Below are 18245 nucleotides of genomic sequence, written 5' to 3'. Positions count from 1 at the left end.
AAGTTTCTCCGGAAACACTTGTCTGTGATATCACCCAAGGTGGAAGTGGACGAATAAAAATCATTATTTGCTTGATAACGATACATGTATCTGTATTGAAACGTAGCATGTTAGTAATTCAGAAGTAGGCCTACCGGTAGTATATCCATATATGTAGCTATTTTAATTTGTGAAATCTATATATGTCTTATAAAGATTAAACTAATTATAGGCCTACTATTTATTGTCATTTTTATCATATTAGTCTATTATATATCTGGAAACACATTTTAAATACCCTTGCCATCCAAATAATGGTCCGAATTAAAGAGCCAAGAATCTGGTTCGAATCAGCCGATTAACGTACATTATGAGTTTCGGATCGATTGGATATTTTTAGACATTCGCGGATATATTGGGTACATTAAATACGGTGGTGCATGCATGTGCTGACCAATAATTGGCACGCCTACTCCCACATTTGTCCAGGATGGAGGGAGAGTCCGTCAAGCAGGTTAGTTGTTCGGATGAGACCAAAAACATAGGTCTCGTGTAATTGGCGTGCACGTAAAGATCCTTTGGCAGTTGGAATTTGATTTAGGAGTAGGTCGTAGCGCCTCTGTCCAGGCACAATTTACCTCTCATAGCACACTGCTGCATGGCTTATGCCCGTCTTCATTAACCCAGTCGGGGGGTTGGATGGCTGAATGGTTAGCGTGCGCGCGCTGTATCATAAAGTCTGTCATTGAGTCGACTGGCGTGGTTTCGAATCCCCGGTTGTACGTGACAAGGAGTAGGGTCGCCTGTCCAACCTCGTGGGTTTTCTCCGGGTCCTCCGGTTTCCTCCGACTGCTAAAGACCCCTACGCGCAAGCGAATTATTGAAATAAAATTAAACCATATGTTAGTCCCAAAATGACCTAGTTTGTGTCGAGTGGACGTTAAACCCCATTTCTCTCTCTCTCTCTCATTAATCCAGTCGGAGCAGAACAGCAGGACGTTAAACCCAATTTCATTTCCCACATCTGTCAGGAAAACAACACGTGGTTTTGTTTTGATTCATTAAGGAAGTGATGTAGTGAGTTTGCGCACTTGGTGGAAAATCCGGGCATCTTACAAGCCGTCGCAGCCAAGCAAAATCAACATGGCGGCCCCGAGTGAGGGTGGCAGCAAGGATGAACTGAAAACACATTTTGGTACTCGAGAAGGGACTTATAAATTAATGCCATTATCTGAATATTCAAAGCCCTCTCGTGTAGCATACAACGGACAAACTAATACCCCAGTAAAAGTGTCATTTGTCAAAAGTAATGACGGTAATGGTTCCGCAACGGATCGAATATGTTTCAATGTTGGTAGGGAATTGTATGTTTATGTTTATAAGGGGGTAAAAAAGGTGAGTTTGAAATGTGTATGCATATCCTAAATAGATTATTTATTGCGAAAGTCCTAAATGACATGGACCGGCGGTCACCTTATTATGACTGCAACGTTTAAAAGGGGGGGTAACCCTAACTCAGTAACTGATGATTCTGTGTGTCAGACTCAATGACAACAATGTCAATGACAATGAGTGACAAGAAATGACCAAATGGAAATATCAGGGAAATAATGATTGTCACACTTAATTGAACATAGTCTGTGTCAGCTAGATATTGAAATAGGAAGTATGACAAAATCCAGAGAGTCAATATGTGAGAATTAACAATACTTTTTTTTATGTGACATGTTCATGTTGTCACATGAAAATTTGTATGTATGGGTTATAACATAGGTTCAACATTAATTTTTAATGCAGTCGTAGAGTTAACCAATTCCCCCCCCCCACACACACACACACACACCGACACACACACACACACGCACACACGCTGCCCCAGGATATATCCTAATAATAATGATGAACTCGAAACTTTTAACATACATTATTAGGGTTCCCGCTGTCCTTGAAAATCCTTGAATATCCTTAAATTTAAAATTTCATTTTCAAGGTCTTGAATATCCTTGAATTTCGCGGAAATAGGAAAATATCCTTGAATTTCAGTTGAAATGAGATCCTTAATTTTGTTTCAAATTGGTAATAATAGTAAGTTGATATGAAAATCCCGTTTAGATTAGAAGTTTTATAATGATAGTTGTAATGTTTTGGTTATTTTTAAGATGAAAAATTGTAACTTTAGGCTAAAAAATGTCCTTGAAAATCCTTGAAAAAATGTTTGACGAAGCCGCGGGAACCCTGATTATGCCAGAGCTAAATCTGCCTATTGCAGGTCTTTCTTTAGGCCTGAAATGTTATCTAAATTATTAATTAGACATTAATTAACCTATCCAGACCATAATCAACTCTGGATGGCATCGCTAGCCTGCGATCCTTAGTGGATTATGAACCGATTTACTGCATAACTTTCCTTCACGATTTAACGATTAAATGGATAATCGAGACTATGCTGTTTATCGTACTGACTTTAGTAATGATGTTCGAGGCTAGACGGAAATTTCAATCTCTTGGTTCTCGGTTCATAGTGGATCAGTTTGAATGAAATTTTCAGCAGATTGCCTTTACATTATCTAGTTTTTAACCATTATAGTGAGAACTGCCAACTCGTTATCGAATCTCCCATAATGTATCGTTATAATTAATAACTGTATAATAATTCAGATTATACATTTACAAAGAGATGGTATTGTCTGTAGTAATATTTCCTAGACATTTTGCTAATTCATTGGGACATGAAATTCAATTTGTTTCATAGCTTTTCACCATTTAGGTCAGTGACAGACTCAGATTACTATGTTTATGAATGAAAATTTGATGATAAAAGTACCCTACATGTAGGTCACATCAGTAAGTTAGCTAGATATAGAACAAGATAAAAATATAGAATGTTATATCTTTCTTATGGGAATTTCAGCAAGCTATATTATACATGTACATGTATAATCATGAAATTATTTATATTGTCCAGAATCTGTAGAAACATTGTAGGATTCAACATTGAACATGTACAAGCTCTGCATTCAAGCCATTTATTTATTTAGATCCACCAAAGACTTCCCGGATGTGAAGAAGTAAATGTTGGCAAAAATAACAAAAATATTGTCTGAACAATGTGAAAATAAACCTACATATACATAAGACTCATCTCTCAGATTGGTTTTAGAAATGAAAGGATATAAAATAGGGTTTAATGCCCTACAGTTCTGATCCAACTGGGCAAATGAAAACTGGCATACGCCATACAGTGTACTATGAGAAATTTTGCCTGGACAGCGGGGCTATGGTCTACTCTTATATTGCAAGGCGGAGGGCCTGACAAGGACAGCTGTCTAGTCATTCGGATGAGACAAAAAACCGAGGTCCCATGTACACATTGGCATGCACGTAAAAGATCCCTTGGCAGTTGGAATTGGATGTAAGAGTAGACGGTAGCGCCGCTGTCCAGGCCAAATTTCTCTCGTAGCACACTGTATGGCATGTGCCCGTCTTCATTAGCCCAGTTGGAACAAAACTGTAGGGCATTAAACCCCATTTCATTTCATTTCTCTATTCAGTGTGGGTAGAAATTGATTATATTAACATTAATGATAGATAAATATATAACTTTATAGGTATAGACATACTAGTTACTACACAAAGTACATATATATCTTGAAGTAGTTTTTGTATAGGCTTACTATATTTGTAATAAGATAGTTTCATGTATCTACAGGGGCATCTCGTAAAATGAAAAAGTTTCTACTACTTCATACTACAATAGAGGGCCAAGTATTGTTATAGATACATTCCTGTGTACTAACTGGGTGATTTGATGATATTCAAACTAATTAATTTATCATAATTTTGCTTCAAATCCTTTTCAAAATATTGCAATTGTCAGGAAATACCTTTACTATAAAAAATCGATCAAAAGAGGTCATGTTTGTGTCATGTGACTTACCTCTCTCTCGCTACTTAGCAACGAGTGCGAAGTCAGAGAAGAATTCATTGCATACACAAGATAATGTTGTCTTTAATAGCTGACTATTTATTACAAATATCGAAGGCTTATTAAACATACATTATGCAAGAGCTAAATTTGCCTATTGCAGTTCTTTCTTTAGGCCTGAAATGTTTTCTAAATTATTAATTAAATAGACATTAACATTAATTAACTTATCAGGCCATAATCAACTCTCGATGGCATCAGATTTCTCTGATATTTAATAGATTAGAACAGTTCAGCCATATTTTGATTTAAGCTAAAAATGGAGGAGCGAGACTTAGCTACGAACAACCAGTATGGTGGTTGAAATTATTGCACACATCTTGTCAAACCTTTAAAGGCTAATATCTTCGATCGCAATAGGGTAATTAACTAATTTGTATGAAATTTTCAAATTATTCATTTTACATTATCGAACTATTAGTATTATAGCAAAAATGGCTAGCTCTTTATCTAAATCTTACATAATGTATCCTTAAATTTTCGAATTATCCACTGCCCGTGTCTTTTTCTGTGATTTTTATATCAGAAAGTGTTGTACGTCTAACTCTTCATAAGTTTATCAGTTATGTACATCAAGCGCTCAATCTCCGTGTGCAACGTTTGCTGTCACGCGTGCAGACGCTCCTAATCGTCGGACTGTCGATTAAGGAAACCCTTACATTTTTGTTCTGTATGCGCTCCATGAGTGTTTTTCAGGGCATCCAGTATTTTTCTAGTAAGATTGGATATTTCTACTTTCCATATTTACAAAAATTGTCATACTTTTATTGGAAATAACCACCCGATAAATACTTTTCTAGGAACCTATCTTTAATTCATAACCTTTTTCAAGAAATCTATGTACAAAGTGCTTAGGTATATTGTATGTATAAATGAAGTACATTATTATTATAGACATGAATGTACATACATAATTAATGAGAAGTATTGTTGTTTTTCAGGCTGTAGATCTAACAAAACCAATAGATAAAAGAATATATAAAGGAACTTTACCTACATGTCACGATTTTAATCAACATTATGTTACATCTGATAGTGTTTTATTATTGGTTGGATTTACTGCTGGTCAAGTTCAACTTATAGATCCAATAAAGAAAGAAATTAGTAAACTTTATAATGAAGAGGCAAGTCCTGTTTTACTTAAACACATCTTATTCATAAGCTTTCATATTTTAAGGGCTTTAATTTCAACGATGGAAACTTGTTTCTTGGTATTTGGGTGAGATCATAATGAGAGGTCGCAGGTGGATATTATATCACCAATCCCCCCTTTTCTACTCCTAGGCACATGCAGGTGTAGAACCATGAAACTACAGAAGTAAGATAATAATACCTCATCATTATGTAATTATGTCAAGTTAAAAATCCAGCATTTTTATAAACAAGAATACTGGAATATATTTAGACAACTGCAAAATATGTCTTATAATGTGTACACATAATATATAACCTTGTAATCAGGGCTGGCAATCGATACTGTTTTCAAGTATTGATAATCACCATGTACCAACCATGCGGTTATCAATAATCGCATGATAAAATAATAGCCTTACATACCAAAGACAAGGTGTTGAAACTCAATCAGCTTCGTCAACGATTGACTTATCCTTCTCGCTTATGACCAGGACAAAAATAATGAGTAAAATGTAGTTATTCTCTTTGAAAAGTAACAGTTTATTTCTCGCAGTGATTTCTCATGCGTAAAGAATGCCTTGTATGATGGCTAAATTCACGTTTTGACTCTTGGTCACTACGACAAAGATCTATATAATTTCAATTTACATTATGTCATGAGGAACTATTTGCTTTCATCATAAGCGTCCAACAATTCTTAGCGCTGGCATTTTTACTTTTTATACGCCCACATTGAAATGTGGTCGTATATTGTCGTGTCCCCCGTCCGTCCGGCGGTATAAGGTCATGAGATGAAGAAGCCTATTGATTTTCAGCGATTTCCGATAACTACTTCCAGATTTATGGCCCTTTATCACTTCAAAAAATCTTGTGGACGCTCTAGAGGTCAAAGTTAATATCCGATTGACTTTAAATTTATACACAGTGTTTAAGGTCATGAGAACAAGAAGCCTATTGATTTTCAGCGATTTCCGATAATTACTGCCAGAGTTATGGCCCTTGATTACTTTGAAAAATCTTGTGGACACTCTAGAGGCTAAAGTTAATATCCCATTGACTTTAAATTTATATACAGTGTTTAAGGTCATGAGATGAGGAAGTCTATTCATTTTCAGCAATTTTCGATAATTACTGCCAGAGTTATGGCCCTTGATCCCTTCAAAAAATCTTGTGGGCGCTCTAGAGGCCAAAGTTAATATCCGATTGACTTTAAATTTATACACAGTGTTTAAGGTCATGAGACAAAGAAATTTATTCATTTTCCGCGATTTTCGATAATTACTGCCAGAGTTATGGCCCTTGATCACTTCAAAAAATCTTGTAAATGCTCTAGAGGCTAAAGTTAATATCCGATTGACTTTAAATTGATACAGAGTGTTTGAGGTCATGAGACAATATGTGACAACTCTTGTTGACTGCCCGGACGATTTAGCTGCTGTGGGCGTATGTTTCGTTGCCTGGCAACCTATCTTTCGCACTTTCGTCTGGGGTCAAAAACACTTCTGTTTAATAACGTCACTGTGCTGGTCCAAGCCTGCGTTGCAAAGAATATTGTGACAAGGATTATGTATTATGGATTTTTTCCCACAAGTGACTACCTACATGTATAATTGTGTGATTATAGATATTTTAAATCTGTATCGATTATTGATCTTCAAAACACTTTACCGACGGATATCAGCAATATCAATATTTTTTGCAAGCCCTATGTTACATCATTATATTTTATGTACATGTAGTTTGTGCATTGTGCAATCTTCTCATTAAATTGTCACCATCTGGTGTCAAGATGAATGCTGGGTTATTTGGGTTTGATTTATTGTAAGAAGCACTAAGAAGTCTTAATCATCATGATACCAGTAGTCAGGCCAGGAAATAAAGGTTTTAGATGTACATGTACCTGACAAAATGTCAGGCTCTAATGAAATAGTACCTGACATTTTCAACTTAGTGCCGGACATGGTTTCAGTCTATTTGGGCTGGGATGATCAAGACTAGGTTATGTACATGTATTATACATGTACAGTGGACTCTGTCACATCCGACATCATATGGGATCGTTACAATATTTCGGATCACACAGCGTGTCGGAATACCAAGCTTTCTCCAAAACCGGAAATACTATAACTTCGAAAACCGGAAGTATTTTTATATTGTAGCTGACACTGTAGCTCGGCCAATTGAATACTTAACGGCTAATTCCGTCTGCGCCGGTCGTGGAACTTTCTCAAAATCTGCTATAAGTTGCCGCTTTACATCTAATGTCAAATCTGTTCGGGCACGCTTTGCAGGACGTTCAGACATTTATGTATTATGTTTATGTACAATAATGTATAATGATTCTTCAATCGCGGCAATTTTTATATAATGTCGCGGTATTTGACATGACTAACTAAAATCAAATACCAAGCGCACTCTTACAAGAGATTATAAATTGTAAAATAATCAACAAAGAATTTATAACATTATCAAAGTAATCAACACAGACCGGCGCTCGGAGTTTTAATCTCACCGATAATTGATTGGTGATTGCTTGTTAATCTTTTCTGGCTTCAAACCAATTGAGTTTTAATCTCACCGATAATTGGATGCTTCACACCTACCGTTTGAAGTACGGATTATACGGTGTCAATTCAATGGAAATTATGTGACGGGACGGCTGATTGATGTCGGAATCCGGAAGATACAGAATCCGGATTTATCAGCGATTTTTGGCTGAAGTAATAAGGAAATAAATCGGGACATGAAAATCATGTCGGATGTCACAGCAATCCGGAGTGATCAGACATCGGATGTGACAGAGTCCACTGTATGTAACAGATAAAATATGTAGTTTACTTTTAAATTGTTTCTAATTTTTTTACATCTGTATTTTTCAGAGAATGATAGATAAAACAAAAGTAACATGTATCAAATGGATTCCTCAATCTCCAAATCAGTTTTTAGTTTCCCATGCTAGCGGTCAAATGTATGTATATAATGAAGAACTGCCATGTGGTCTTGCAGCTCCGCATTATCAGCCGTTTAAAAGTGGGGAGGGATTCTCAATATACACCTGTAAGACTAAAAGTACCCGAAATCCTTTATATCGTTGGATTGTTGGACAAGGTGCTATACACGAGTTTGCCTTTTCCCCATGTTCTGTGTATCTAGCTATTGTTAGCCAAGATGGCTATCTTCGGGTTTATAATTATAATTCTATGGAAGTGATAGGCACCATGAAGAGTTATTTTGGGGGTCTCTTGTGTGTGTCATGGTCGCCAGATGGACGGTTTATTGTGACAGGAGGGGAAGATGATCTAGTGACAGTGTGGTCGTTCCATGAACGACGGGTGGTTTGTAGGGGACAAGGCCATAAATCATGGGTAAATGTGGTATCTTTTGATTTTTACACATCATGTGTTTGTGATGATATGGGCTGTGATTTTAACGGAAGTGAAGAAGACTATCATTCGTCCAGACATTGTCATACAAAAGAATCCGTGCAAAAAAATGGATCTGATTCGAATCGGAACTCTCTGGATGGTAATGGATTAAACATCACTTCCTATAGATTTGGTTCAATTGGACAAGATACAATGTTATGTTTGTGGGATCTTACCGAAGATATCATTAAACAATCTGCAGGGCGTTCTAGAACTAGTATATCGACTTTATCTAATTCTGCAAGCTGTTTACCTCGTTGTAATAGCCTTCCTAATTCACAGAAGCGTAATTCAATAGGAAATGATGTTTCTGCACACGCAGAAGGTAATAGTAACGCTAACACTCATCAAATTCAAAATGCAGTGATGAATGCTACCAATAAATTTGCGACGCTTTCTGTGGCAGACCGAAAGGAAAGTCAAGAGAAAAAAGAACACAAACGTAATTTTAGTTTAGCGAGTAGGAATACTGACAAAGTGAACATGTTGAAGTCCAACCATGTGAAACCAGTTGATGACTCTATTAAATTATTAGGAACAATGTCATGTCCGAGATTAGATGAGGTACCCATATTAGAACCTTTAGTATATAAAAAGATTGCACAAGAACGTCTGACGTCCTTGGTATTTCGGGAAGAGTGTTTAGTTACAGCATGTCAAGAAGGTTTAGTTTATACATGGGCTCGTCCTGGTAAAGGGGTAAGTTTCTGATATACTTAATGATACCAATTTATAAAAACACTTTGCAGCATTATGAAATACGTACCCTTTCACACACTATAAATATTTATCTGCTATTCTTACATATAACTTGTATTACATGTAACTATAATCCTAATGAAGCTTTCTGCATGGTTAAACTGATGATGTATAAAAGAATGCAGGAAATCTGCACAACAAATCACAGAAAGAAGCTATTTACAGGAATACAGAACAAACAATACAAAATTGGTCTAGCATTTTATTCATACAGAATTTTTATTTTAAAGCAATTTCAAGTATGGTTGTCACGTGACAATTGTGCCGTGTGTCTATCAATTGACGAATGAATAAAAACTTTTGCCAAGTTATGTGACTAGTTACCTGATAGACAAAGACTACAAATTGTGTTATGAAGAAATGCCATGGTACCGTAGCAGCTTATTTTGGCTACAGCATTTTCTGATACTGACAATAGTTGAAAAATGCTAATATTTTAGATCAACTTATGAAACGTGAACGTTTCATCGAATAAACGAAGACAGTAATTAATTTATTCTGGAATATTACGGACGTGAACTGAAGTTGGTACATGAATTGAATATAGAAAATTTCCCAAAGTTGTACCTGTCGTTATTTTTGTGGTAATCACATACATTAAAATATGACATTCTCCACAACAAATTACCAAGAATTTATATTAAAGAATTAGTTATATTAAAGGGAATGGAGCTTATAATTAACCCATATCCTACGTGACCTCAATTGACCCAATTCTGGCCAGTTCGTTTCAAAATGGATTAAGAACCCTGATGCTTACCCATCTCAAACATCTTGAAACAGAATGTAGTTTGAGATTATTTTGGGCATAATTCGTGATGTCATCATATTGCTATACATATTGCCTATTGGTTTGCTGTATCGTCAGTACGTATCTTATTGAAAATGAACTGTATTGACACTGCCCTAGCATTGAATCACTGGAGAACATGACAAAGGGCCATCATTTTATCAGGTTTTGATGTTGTATCTATAAAATTTATCCTCGGCCTAGCTGCATGCTCATTCACACAGGTTGCATACAAGCTTACCATGTACATGTACATGTACAGATGTCATTAAAATGAAAATTTGATGAGTTAAAATATCAAATTGTAAAGTCGGACAATGTCCGAACTTATCTAGAAGATGGTTAATACAGAGGAGTTTGGAAAATTATAAGTGATTGAACATTACAATAGATGATATATTTCTATTTTTTAGGTCCACGAAGGATGAAACTGATAAAAAACAGATGAATTCCAATGGATGTTATTGATTCAGTGTTGACATGTATGGTATAATAACAGTGCAATAACAATTATAACATTTGTTCTATTTATTTTTTATATGTATATCTAATAAATAGAAATGTTTTATCCAGCACAAATATGTATTACTTCTACAAACTACACTTGTGTAATTTCATATTGCAATAGGCCTTTTCATTAGATAGAAGTTAAACACAAATCACTATATAAATCAAACAATCATAAAATCAATCCTTGTTTGAAACATTTGATGAAGAATGTTGCCATTGTAGTAAGACTTCAATCAAGTTTCATCAAATGTTTTTTAAAATCCAATTCAACACTCATGACAAATTCAGAGAAGTACTGTTAAGTCACATTTATAAATTAAAATAGAGGCTGTTTGTTTATCATTACGTATGATGATAGTGCTCACATTATGGTCTTCCTTTACTGATAAAGCAATGAATAGAAAGGGAATAAATGTAAACAGTTTTGTAGCACTGTAGAAGTAATACTGTTAATCTGTCAAACTGATTTCAAATCTTATTCTGTGATAATAATTCCTGACTAGTAGAGTCAGTTTTCAATCCTTAATTTATATACCAAGGACACCCATCCCATACAATGGAAGTACAGTACTTGTTAAATATTATAAAATTCCCAGCAAAGCTCTGTTGACTATGAATATCATAAAATTTCCTGGAATCACCACTCCATTTGTGGATAAAGTTACGTAAATGGCAGATGCTTTGTTTTATTTGAACATCACTACATCAATCTAAAACCGCCGATCTGTCTGAATCAGTTTATCTAAATAGATGACTGGGTAAGCCCTGTTTCATAATACATTCACAAGTTATAAGTCTACATTTAGTCCGAACTCACAAAATCTGTGATCTCTCAAAATAGAATGTAACTTACATGTACCATCTTGATTTTAAGAATAACAATTCACAATGGTATTCAACTTACCTGGCATAAAAGCTATATTGTGAGTATATGCACATTGTTGTGATGTCAAGTTAAGCTGCAGATCAGTATCAGTTTTGTTGCTTACATGTATATGTTATTCAAAACTCATAGAATTCCAATCTACTTCTTAAAGATACATGGTACTGTACTATCATTGCCACCAATGTTCATATTGCATGGAGTGGATAATTTGATCAGAAAAAATATTTTAAGTTTTGTCATAGGGCCTGAAGGACTAAATGACATCTATTTGGGGAACAGTAACTTGTGTAGTTCCATTGATGCCCTATGTACTATTTGGCATTTACAACCTACATGCATTTCGATGTTGAAAAATGTCATGAGAACGATAAAGTTTTGGTAGCAAGTTGCATGACTGTGATTGATGCAATTAATGTATTTCTCATGTTATTTACAAGCTGTATTCAGATAATACTGGTGGTACTACATTGTATAGGTTCTCTTAATCCAGTTAAGATATTACATAATTTGTAATACCCTGACATTGTGAAAGTTGTGTAATGTCTGAAAGTTATATAAAGTTCGACATACATATATAATATATTACACAAAATTGATATATTTTTTCTGACTGAATATATCCACGATGACAATACATAAACCTATGTGACTAATCTGTGATTCTTATGCATGATTATTTGTTAATTAGCATAATAGATACATAATTATGCAGAATTTATGTTAGCTGTTAAAGAGTAAGAATTTTTAAACTATATATTATTAATTTGTTCTCATAGTTTAAATTGTACTATATTCTTAAACTATGAGGCCACTATTTAATTAATGATCAAAATGTATCTAATCACTGTTTGTATAATGTATGTTTGTATAGTCCAAGGCAGTTGAAAATATACAATTATTAAATCATTACTCACAAAATGTCATAATGATGTTAATTCAATTTGTAATCAATTATTATCTGTCATCATTCAGGAAAATTATTTTGTTTTATTGTACATGTAAGTAGGCAAGCTTTCATCTGCAATGCATTTTACAAGCTCATTTTATGTAAAGTCTGCATAAATGTGTGTTTTTTTATTTTGTTTAAATTCAACCAATTTATTTGTTCATAAATCAAATTCAAACACCATATTTTATTGCCTTTCACTTAACAATATGTTTATGTAGCAGTTTTTATACGCCCACATTGAAATGTGGTCATATATTGTTGTCACCTGTTCATCCGCTTGGCGTCAACAATTTCTTGTGGATGCGCCTAGAGCAGTGATTCTCAACCAGTGTGCTGCGAAATTTTTAACGGCACACTAAGAAAATGTGAAAAATCATGTGATCCCAATTGAGTATCCACCGATTAGTTCATAGCTGTGTTTTTCTTCATTTAGTTTGAGTCACTCTAAGTGTCTATGACTAGTCTCTGTCTACAGTTGTATGCCGTCTGACTTAACCATGTTTTTATTTTGCAAAATTCAGATATTTTCCATATATATTTAGCCAGGTGTGCCACCAATGCTTCATGTGTTTCAAGGTGTGCTGTTCGCAGAAAAAGGTTGAGAACCACTGTCCTAGAGGCTAAAGTTACATCCGATTGACTTGAAATTTATACAAAGGAAGAACTACATGTAGAAACCAATCAGATTTGAATTGATTATGATTACTTCATGGGTTGTTACTCTTGATAACTCTTTAGTGTCTTGTGAATTCTCCCATTACCTACAAATTAATCAATATGCGACAACCTTTGTGGATTGCTTGGAAAACTTAGCTACTGAAGGTGGAGTTTGGTTGTCTGGCAAATTATCCTTACAAAATAATTGAATATCACATTTCTATGCTCTATATTTATTATTAATGATGCACAAATTGACTTGGATATTAAGTGATGAAATAAGATCTCTCTTATTTCTAGTGTTAAATTAAAATTAAAGGTTAAATTACTTGGAATTTATGTCATTTGTAATTGTATACTTCATAAATAAATATTCCCAGACTGTAGAGCTATGTACCCTGTGAATTTGAATAGCCAGATTTGTGGGGATGGGTTTTTCTAGTGCCCACAATATGAACTTATAAATTCTTTGGCCACAGCCTTCACATGTATGTGTTGGTTCGAGGAACCTAATGTAGAGTCCACTAAACATGCATAGACTCGGAGCTTAAAGGGTTGAAAAATAATTTATTTAGATAGGTTGCATACATGTATGTGCTTCTAAGTCAATGCAGATTGGGTTAACTGACATAATCATGATTTAACTTTGGAGTAGACCATGTCAACAACCTGTACTTTTTTTTCCCAGCAATTGGTAAAATTCGATTGATCAACATGTCATATCAATTTCATATTTTGTTCAAAAAATATCAAAAGGTGTTCATTATCATACTTTATCTGTCTATTTTTTGCTTATTATTCAAGTACATGTTTCATCCTCTTAAAGTGCTATTTATAGTATTATATTTTACTATATAGATGTATTATTGTTAGATAAGCCTAATTTGTATGTGACCGTTACCTGACCTGTGTATTCAAATTGTTGTAATATTATATACAATGTAAACTCTAGGACAGTCACCATTAAACAGATTATTCTTGATTACACATGGTATTTAAATATACACAACTAGAACTATAAGAAGAATTTCATTCAACAATATTCTATTATTAATTGATATTTGAGATAATTTATTACTTTACATACTCTGAAGTATTATTTTTTTTTCCTGTTTCTTCAAATATGTTATGTTTACTATAGAGAAAATTATATAACTGTAAATTCTATAGAGTATTTTTGCTGCATCCCATCCTGACTGGTGAGTAGAGCAAATGGTTATTATGTTTTTATCATATCTTTTTGTGCATTAAGTTTATGTGTTCGAAATGGGCAAATCTGTGCCAAAATGTCTGCATTACAATACATAATATGGCTTTTCTGAAAACTATTTTCGTATTTAATGTAAGTTTTATTAAATAAGTCTTCTTATTCAGTTGTTAGATTGATAGAATAGATATTTGACCAGTTTTATACACCCCCATTGGAAATTGGTTGTGTATTGTTGTCAACCCTGCCATCGTCCTCTTGAGGCTAAAGCTATCATCCGATTAACTTTACTGTTGATATTGCCCTTCATCGATTTAAAAATCTTGTGCATGCTCTAAAGGCTTAAGTAAGTTTCCGATTACCAGAACAGTAGGACGTTAAACCACATTTCACTTCATTTTGAAATGTATACACATTTATAAGTTCATGAGATGAAGAATCCTATTGATTTTCAGCTAAAGTTATCATTTGATTCCCGGTACATGTTTTGTATAATAAAGTAATAAATGTTAGCTCAGGCAAAAACTAGAAGCCAATCAAATTTGATTATTTTTGAAAATCATGACATTAATTGTTAATCTTGATCAGTGTTCAATGTCATGTAGATGCTCCCATAATGTACAAAAGAAAAAATAAATATAAAACAACCTATGTGGACTTTCTGACAACTTAGCTGCTATCTATGTTTTGTTGTCTGGCAACCTCCCTTTTCAATTTGCTGTTAGACTGTAGATCGGATTCAAATCTGTTTAAAATTGGACCAAGCAGATGGCACCGAGAGCTGATTACGGTCTTGTCATGTTAATAAAAATGTCTAATTAATAGTTTATATAGCATTTAAGGTCTAAAGAAAGACCTGCAATAGGCAGAATTAGCTCTTGCATAATGCCTGTTTAAATATTTTAAAATAAATATTCTATAATGGTTTTAACTACTAACAGTACAGCTATCTTTGTTCTAATAAATCTGTTTAAATAAAGATTTAATGGGTTATTGAGCTATTCAAAGTGAAATTGGAAATCACCTCTTTATTTATTTTATTTATTCAATAACCTGTAATTTTAAAAAAAATATATATATATTTCACTGGATTTGAGTGGACAAACCGGAAGATATTCTTATGAAGCACATAATTGGATAGTCTTTTTTAATGATCAGGATTTTTTTTTAAAACTGATGCAACACTATATGTGATTATTATTAAGTTTTATTGTTTGTCTAATGAAAAAAAAACATTTACCAAGTACATGTAATTATAAATTTAACCTTTTCTAGAAACACACTTATCTGTTTAAGGCACACCATAAAAGTATATGTCTTTAAAATATAACTGTTGTTTTTATGTGCCAACATTTAAATATGGATATATTGTCTTCACCCATTATTGCCTTTGGACACTCTTAAGAGTCTAAAGTTATCATCTGTTTCATGAGATGAATAAGCCTATTCAACAAATCCAATTGAGCTTGATGATGAGCAATTTCTGCTTAGCTTAGCAGAGATAACAAATTTGATTGGTTGATGCTTTCTAATTGATTCTGAATTCGATCATGAGTATTTTCTTTTAAAAAGAAATAATGTGCAATTGATTTTAAATGCCTCATCTGTCTATATATGCCTTGCTGTTGGCTTGTTAAAACCTGCTCCATTAGATTTTTTGACAATTATTTTAGATTTAATATGGAAAACATTGCAGCTGCTGCTGCTGGGTGTATATAGTGGCCTTGCAAGCCAGTCTATCTTTTTGATTCCAAAGTGTTTTTCTCACTAAAATCAGCTTTTCAAAAGACCAATTGTTAGAATGTGTGCTTTTAGGTTTTGTAATCAAATTAACTATCCAAATATTCATGTAAATTAAGTTTAAGGTTTGTTAGGCATTATCAAGTATAATGATTTATATGAAAAAATAATAATTACACAAAGTTGAAAGGCTTTCAATGAGGATTTATTTGTTGGTTTTAAAAATTGTTAAGCTCTAAATAAAAACAGTGATTATTGTAAAAAAAATAACTTTTTTATTGACTTATTTATTGAGTAATTATGTATAATATCGTTATCAATGATTTGTAATTGTGTATACAATGTATATATAGAAATATTATATATATAATGCATACTAATAAATGAATGATAGAATGATTTTCTTCATTTATTTCAATAAACCTCTTGTTTGCTTGTCACAAAATAAATATTGGTACTGGCAAAAATAAATTCCTATTTCAACATTAATATTCTTTGTGACTTAATTAAGCCATGAAAAATGATTCTTTATTTGACATAAAAAGATGGTGCTATCTGTAGCATATTATCAGCTTATGATATACAGTGTGTACACCAAGTACTTTTGGGTTTTTTTGGCATATACTTTCCAGATAAATGAGTTGTATGAGGTTCAAGGTGGATTTCATTTTAGGATATTCTATAACTTAACTGAATATGAATATTTAGGATCAGTAAACAATATTCAGCTCTGAATACAAGATTGTGCTTAAAGGGGAGGGGTACAAACCAAATCTTGCTGAGCATAGTGTGGCACACAAATATTTGAGACATTTTCTAGTGAGTTCTCTGTGGGGGAAAAACATTGCAAAGTTAACATAAACTTGGAAGGTGTGACAATAAAATAGTTTGTGGCATTGTTTCTCTCTCATATTAAAATGTGTAATGATAATCCACACAATGATCTGCCCAGGTCCTGAGTCATTTTGTGACTTTCAAAATTCTGCAACACCAGTATCGGATCTAGAAGCTGAGAATTGGGGAGGGGGGGGGGGGGTCTAAATCTACGGCGTCATCCACAATCCACCCCACAATGAATGTCAACAAAATACTGGCAATAACACAGAGCGTCCAGGTAGAACATAGATCTATTGCCTATACAGTTGTTCGTCGATTGTTATCTCGCCGGAAAGCAGTTTTATTCAAGTTGACATAAATATAAAGTTCATGTCATATTAATATTACGATTGTTACTGATCTTGTTGGGCAGTGGCTATAACAATGAGCAACCTGAAGCGGGAGGGGAGCAATGTCATGTCAAATGGGAGCAAATTCTCGTGAACGAGAGGACAAGAAATGTGAAAGTTGACATAACAATTTGTACAGTCTGTAGCCTAACGAACCACTCACTGACTAGTGGTATTTACTAACTGGGCGATTCACTATAACCGTGAATATGATAGTAAAAATTATAGTGATGAGACAGAGGAGTGGAAGAATGATGACATAAACAATTTGTTCGGCGTAGGCGCGAAAAAATTTCAAATACGTAACTGAGCTTTTAATGTTTTGGGACTGTGCATGAGGGGACTTTGTCTCAAGGGGGCGCTTACTTTCCCATCCTTGCACACACTTTATCAAATGTTAACTAACAGATGAATAGAAGAAAAAAAAAAGATTTTTTTTCATATAGATCTACACCTGATTTTTTTCATTGGTCTTTGTGTGTAGGATAAAGCACGAGACTGAGGTTATGCTGGGGAAAGAAAGACTGAAGAAAATAACCCGAGAAAAAGAAAAACCGAGGCCGGCAGGCCGAGGTTTTTCTGTCCAGGGATTTTTCTGAAATCTTTCTTCCCCAGCATCGAGGACTTTATCTTGCTTATATTTGTCTATGTTTACATGTACGCAAAATGAAAATATCCCAGAATTCCCATAAGAAAAACCTAAGATCATGTTTTATTATGGGAAAAAAAACCCTACGCTGGAAGAATAACCGGTTACAGGTTTAAAGAAAAACTTTCACAAGAATAACCCCAAATTCCCCTGTATATATCCAAAGCCGCCCCCGACTTTCAGACCTCAAGTTATTCCGGGCATAGAATATACCCCAAAGATCAAAGAGATTTACCGTTACAGGTTTATAAATGATAAGAAGGCTTACATAATACAGGGCCGGTGGAAGCAATTCTTGATGGGAGGGGGGGGGGCTACTTTCCTAGGACTTTAGGCGAGGATCCAGGGG

The 18245-nt window shown here is 34.1% G+C and overlaps 1 protein-coding gene across 1 annotated transcript; it reads left to right on the top strand.

The window, feature by feature from the left end:
* Window positions 1-1101: 1101 nt before the first annotated feature.
* Window positions 1102-16524, top strand: LOC126821776 (WD repeat-containing protein 20). Its single transcript, XM_050550273.2, has 4 exons — window positions 1102-1374; window positions 4906-5088; window positions 7978-9222; window positions 10486-16524. Exons 1-4 carry the CDS (start codon window positions 1123-1125, stop codon window positions 10498-10500), a joined length of 1695 nt encoding a protein of 564 aa, XP_050406230.1. The 5' UTR covers window positions 1102-1122; the 3' UTR covers window positions 10501-16524.
* The last annotated feature ends 1721 nt before the right edge of the window (window positions 16525-18245 follow it).

The sequence above is a fragment of the Patella vulgata genome, chromosome 5 (genome assembly GCF_932274485.2).
Source record: "Patella vulgata chromosome 5, xgPatVulg1.2, whole genome shotgun sequence".
Classification (NCBI taxonomy): Eukaryota; Metazoa; Mollusca; class Gastropoda; family Patellidae; genus Patella; species Patella vulgata.
Note: the sequence above shows the minus strand (reverse complement) of the source record. Positions and strands in the feature narration are given on the sequence as shown.

Excerpts from the sequence above, each read along its gene's own strand:
- LOC126821776 (XM_050550273.2), top strand. The coding sequence starts at position 1,123 with ATGGCGGCCCCGAGTGAGGGTGGCAGCAAGGATGAACTGAAAACACAT. Across the intron at positions 1,375-4,905 it reads TTTATAAGGGGGTAAAAAAG|GCTGTAGATCTAACAAAACC; the intron begins GTGAGTTTGAAA and ends GTTGTTTTTCAG. Across the intron at positions 5,089-7,977 it reads GTAAACTTTATAATGAAGAG|AGAATGATAGATAAAACAAA; the intron begins GCAAGTCCTGTT and ends TGTATTTTTCAG.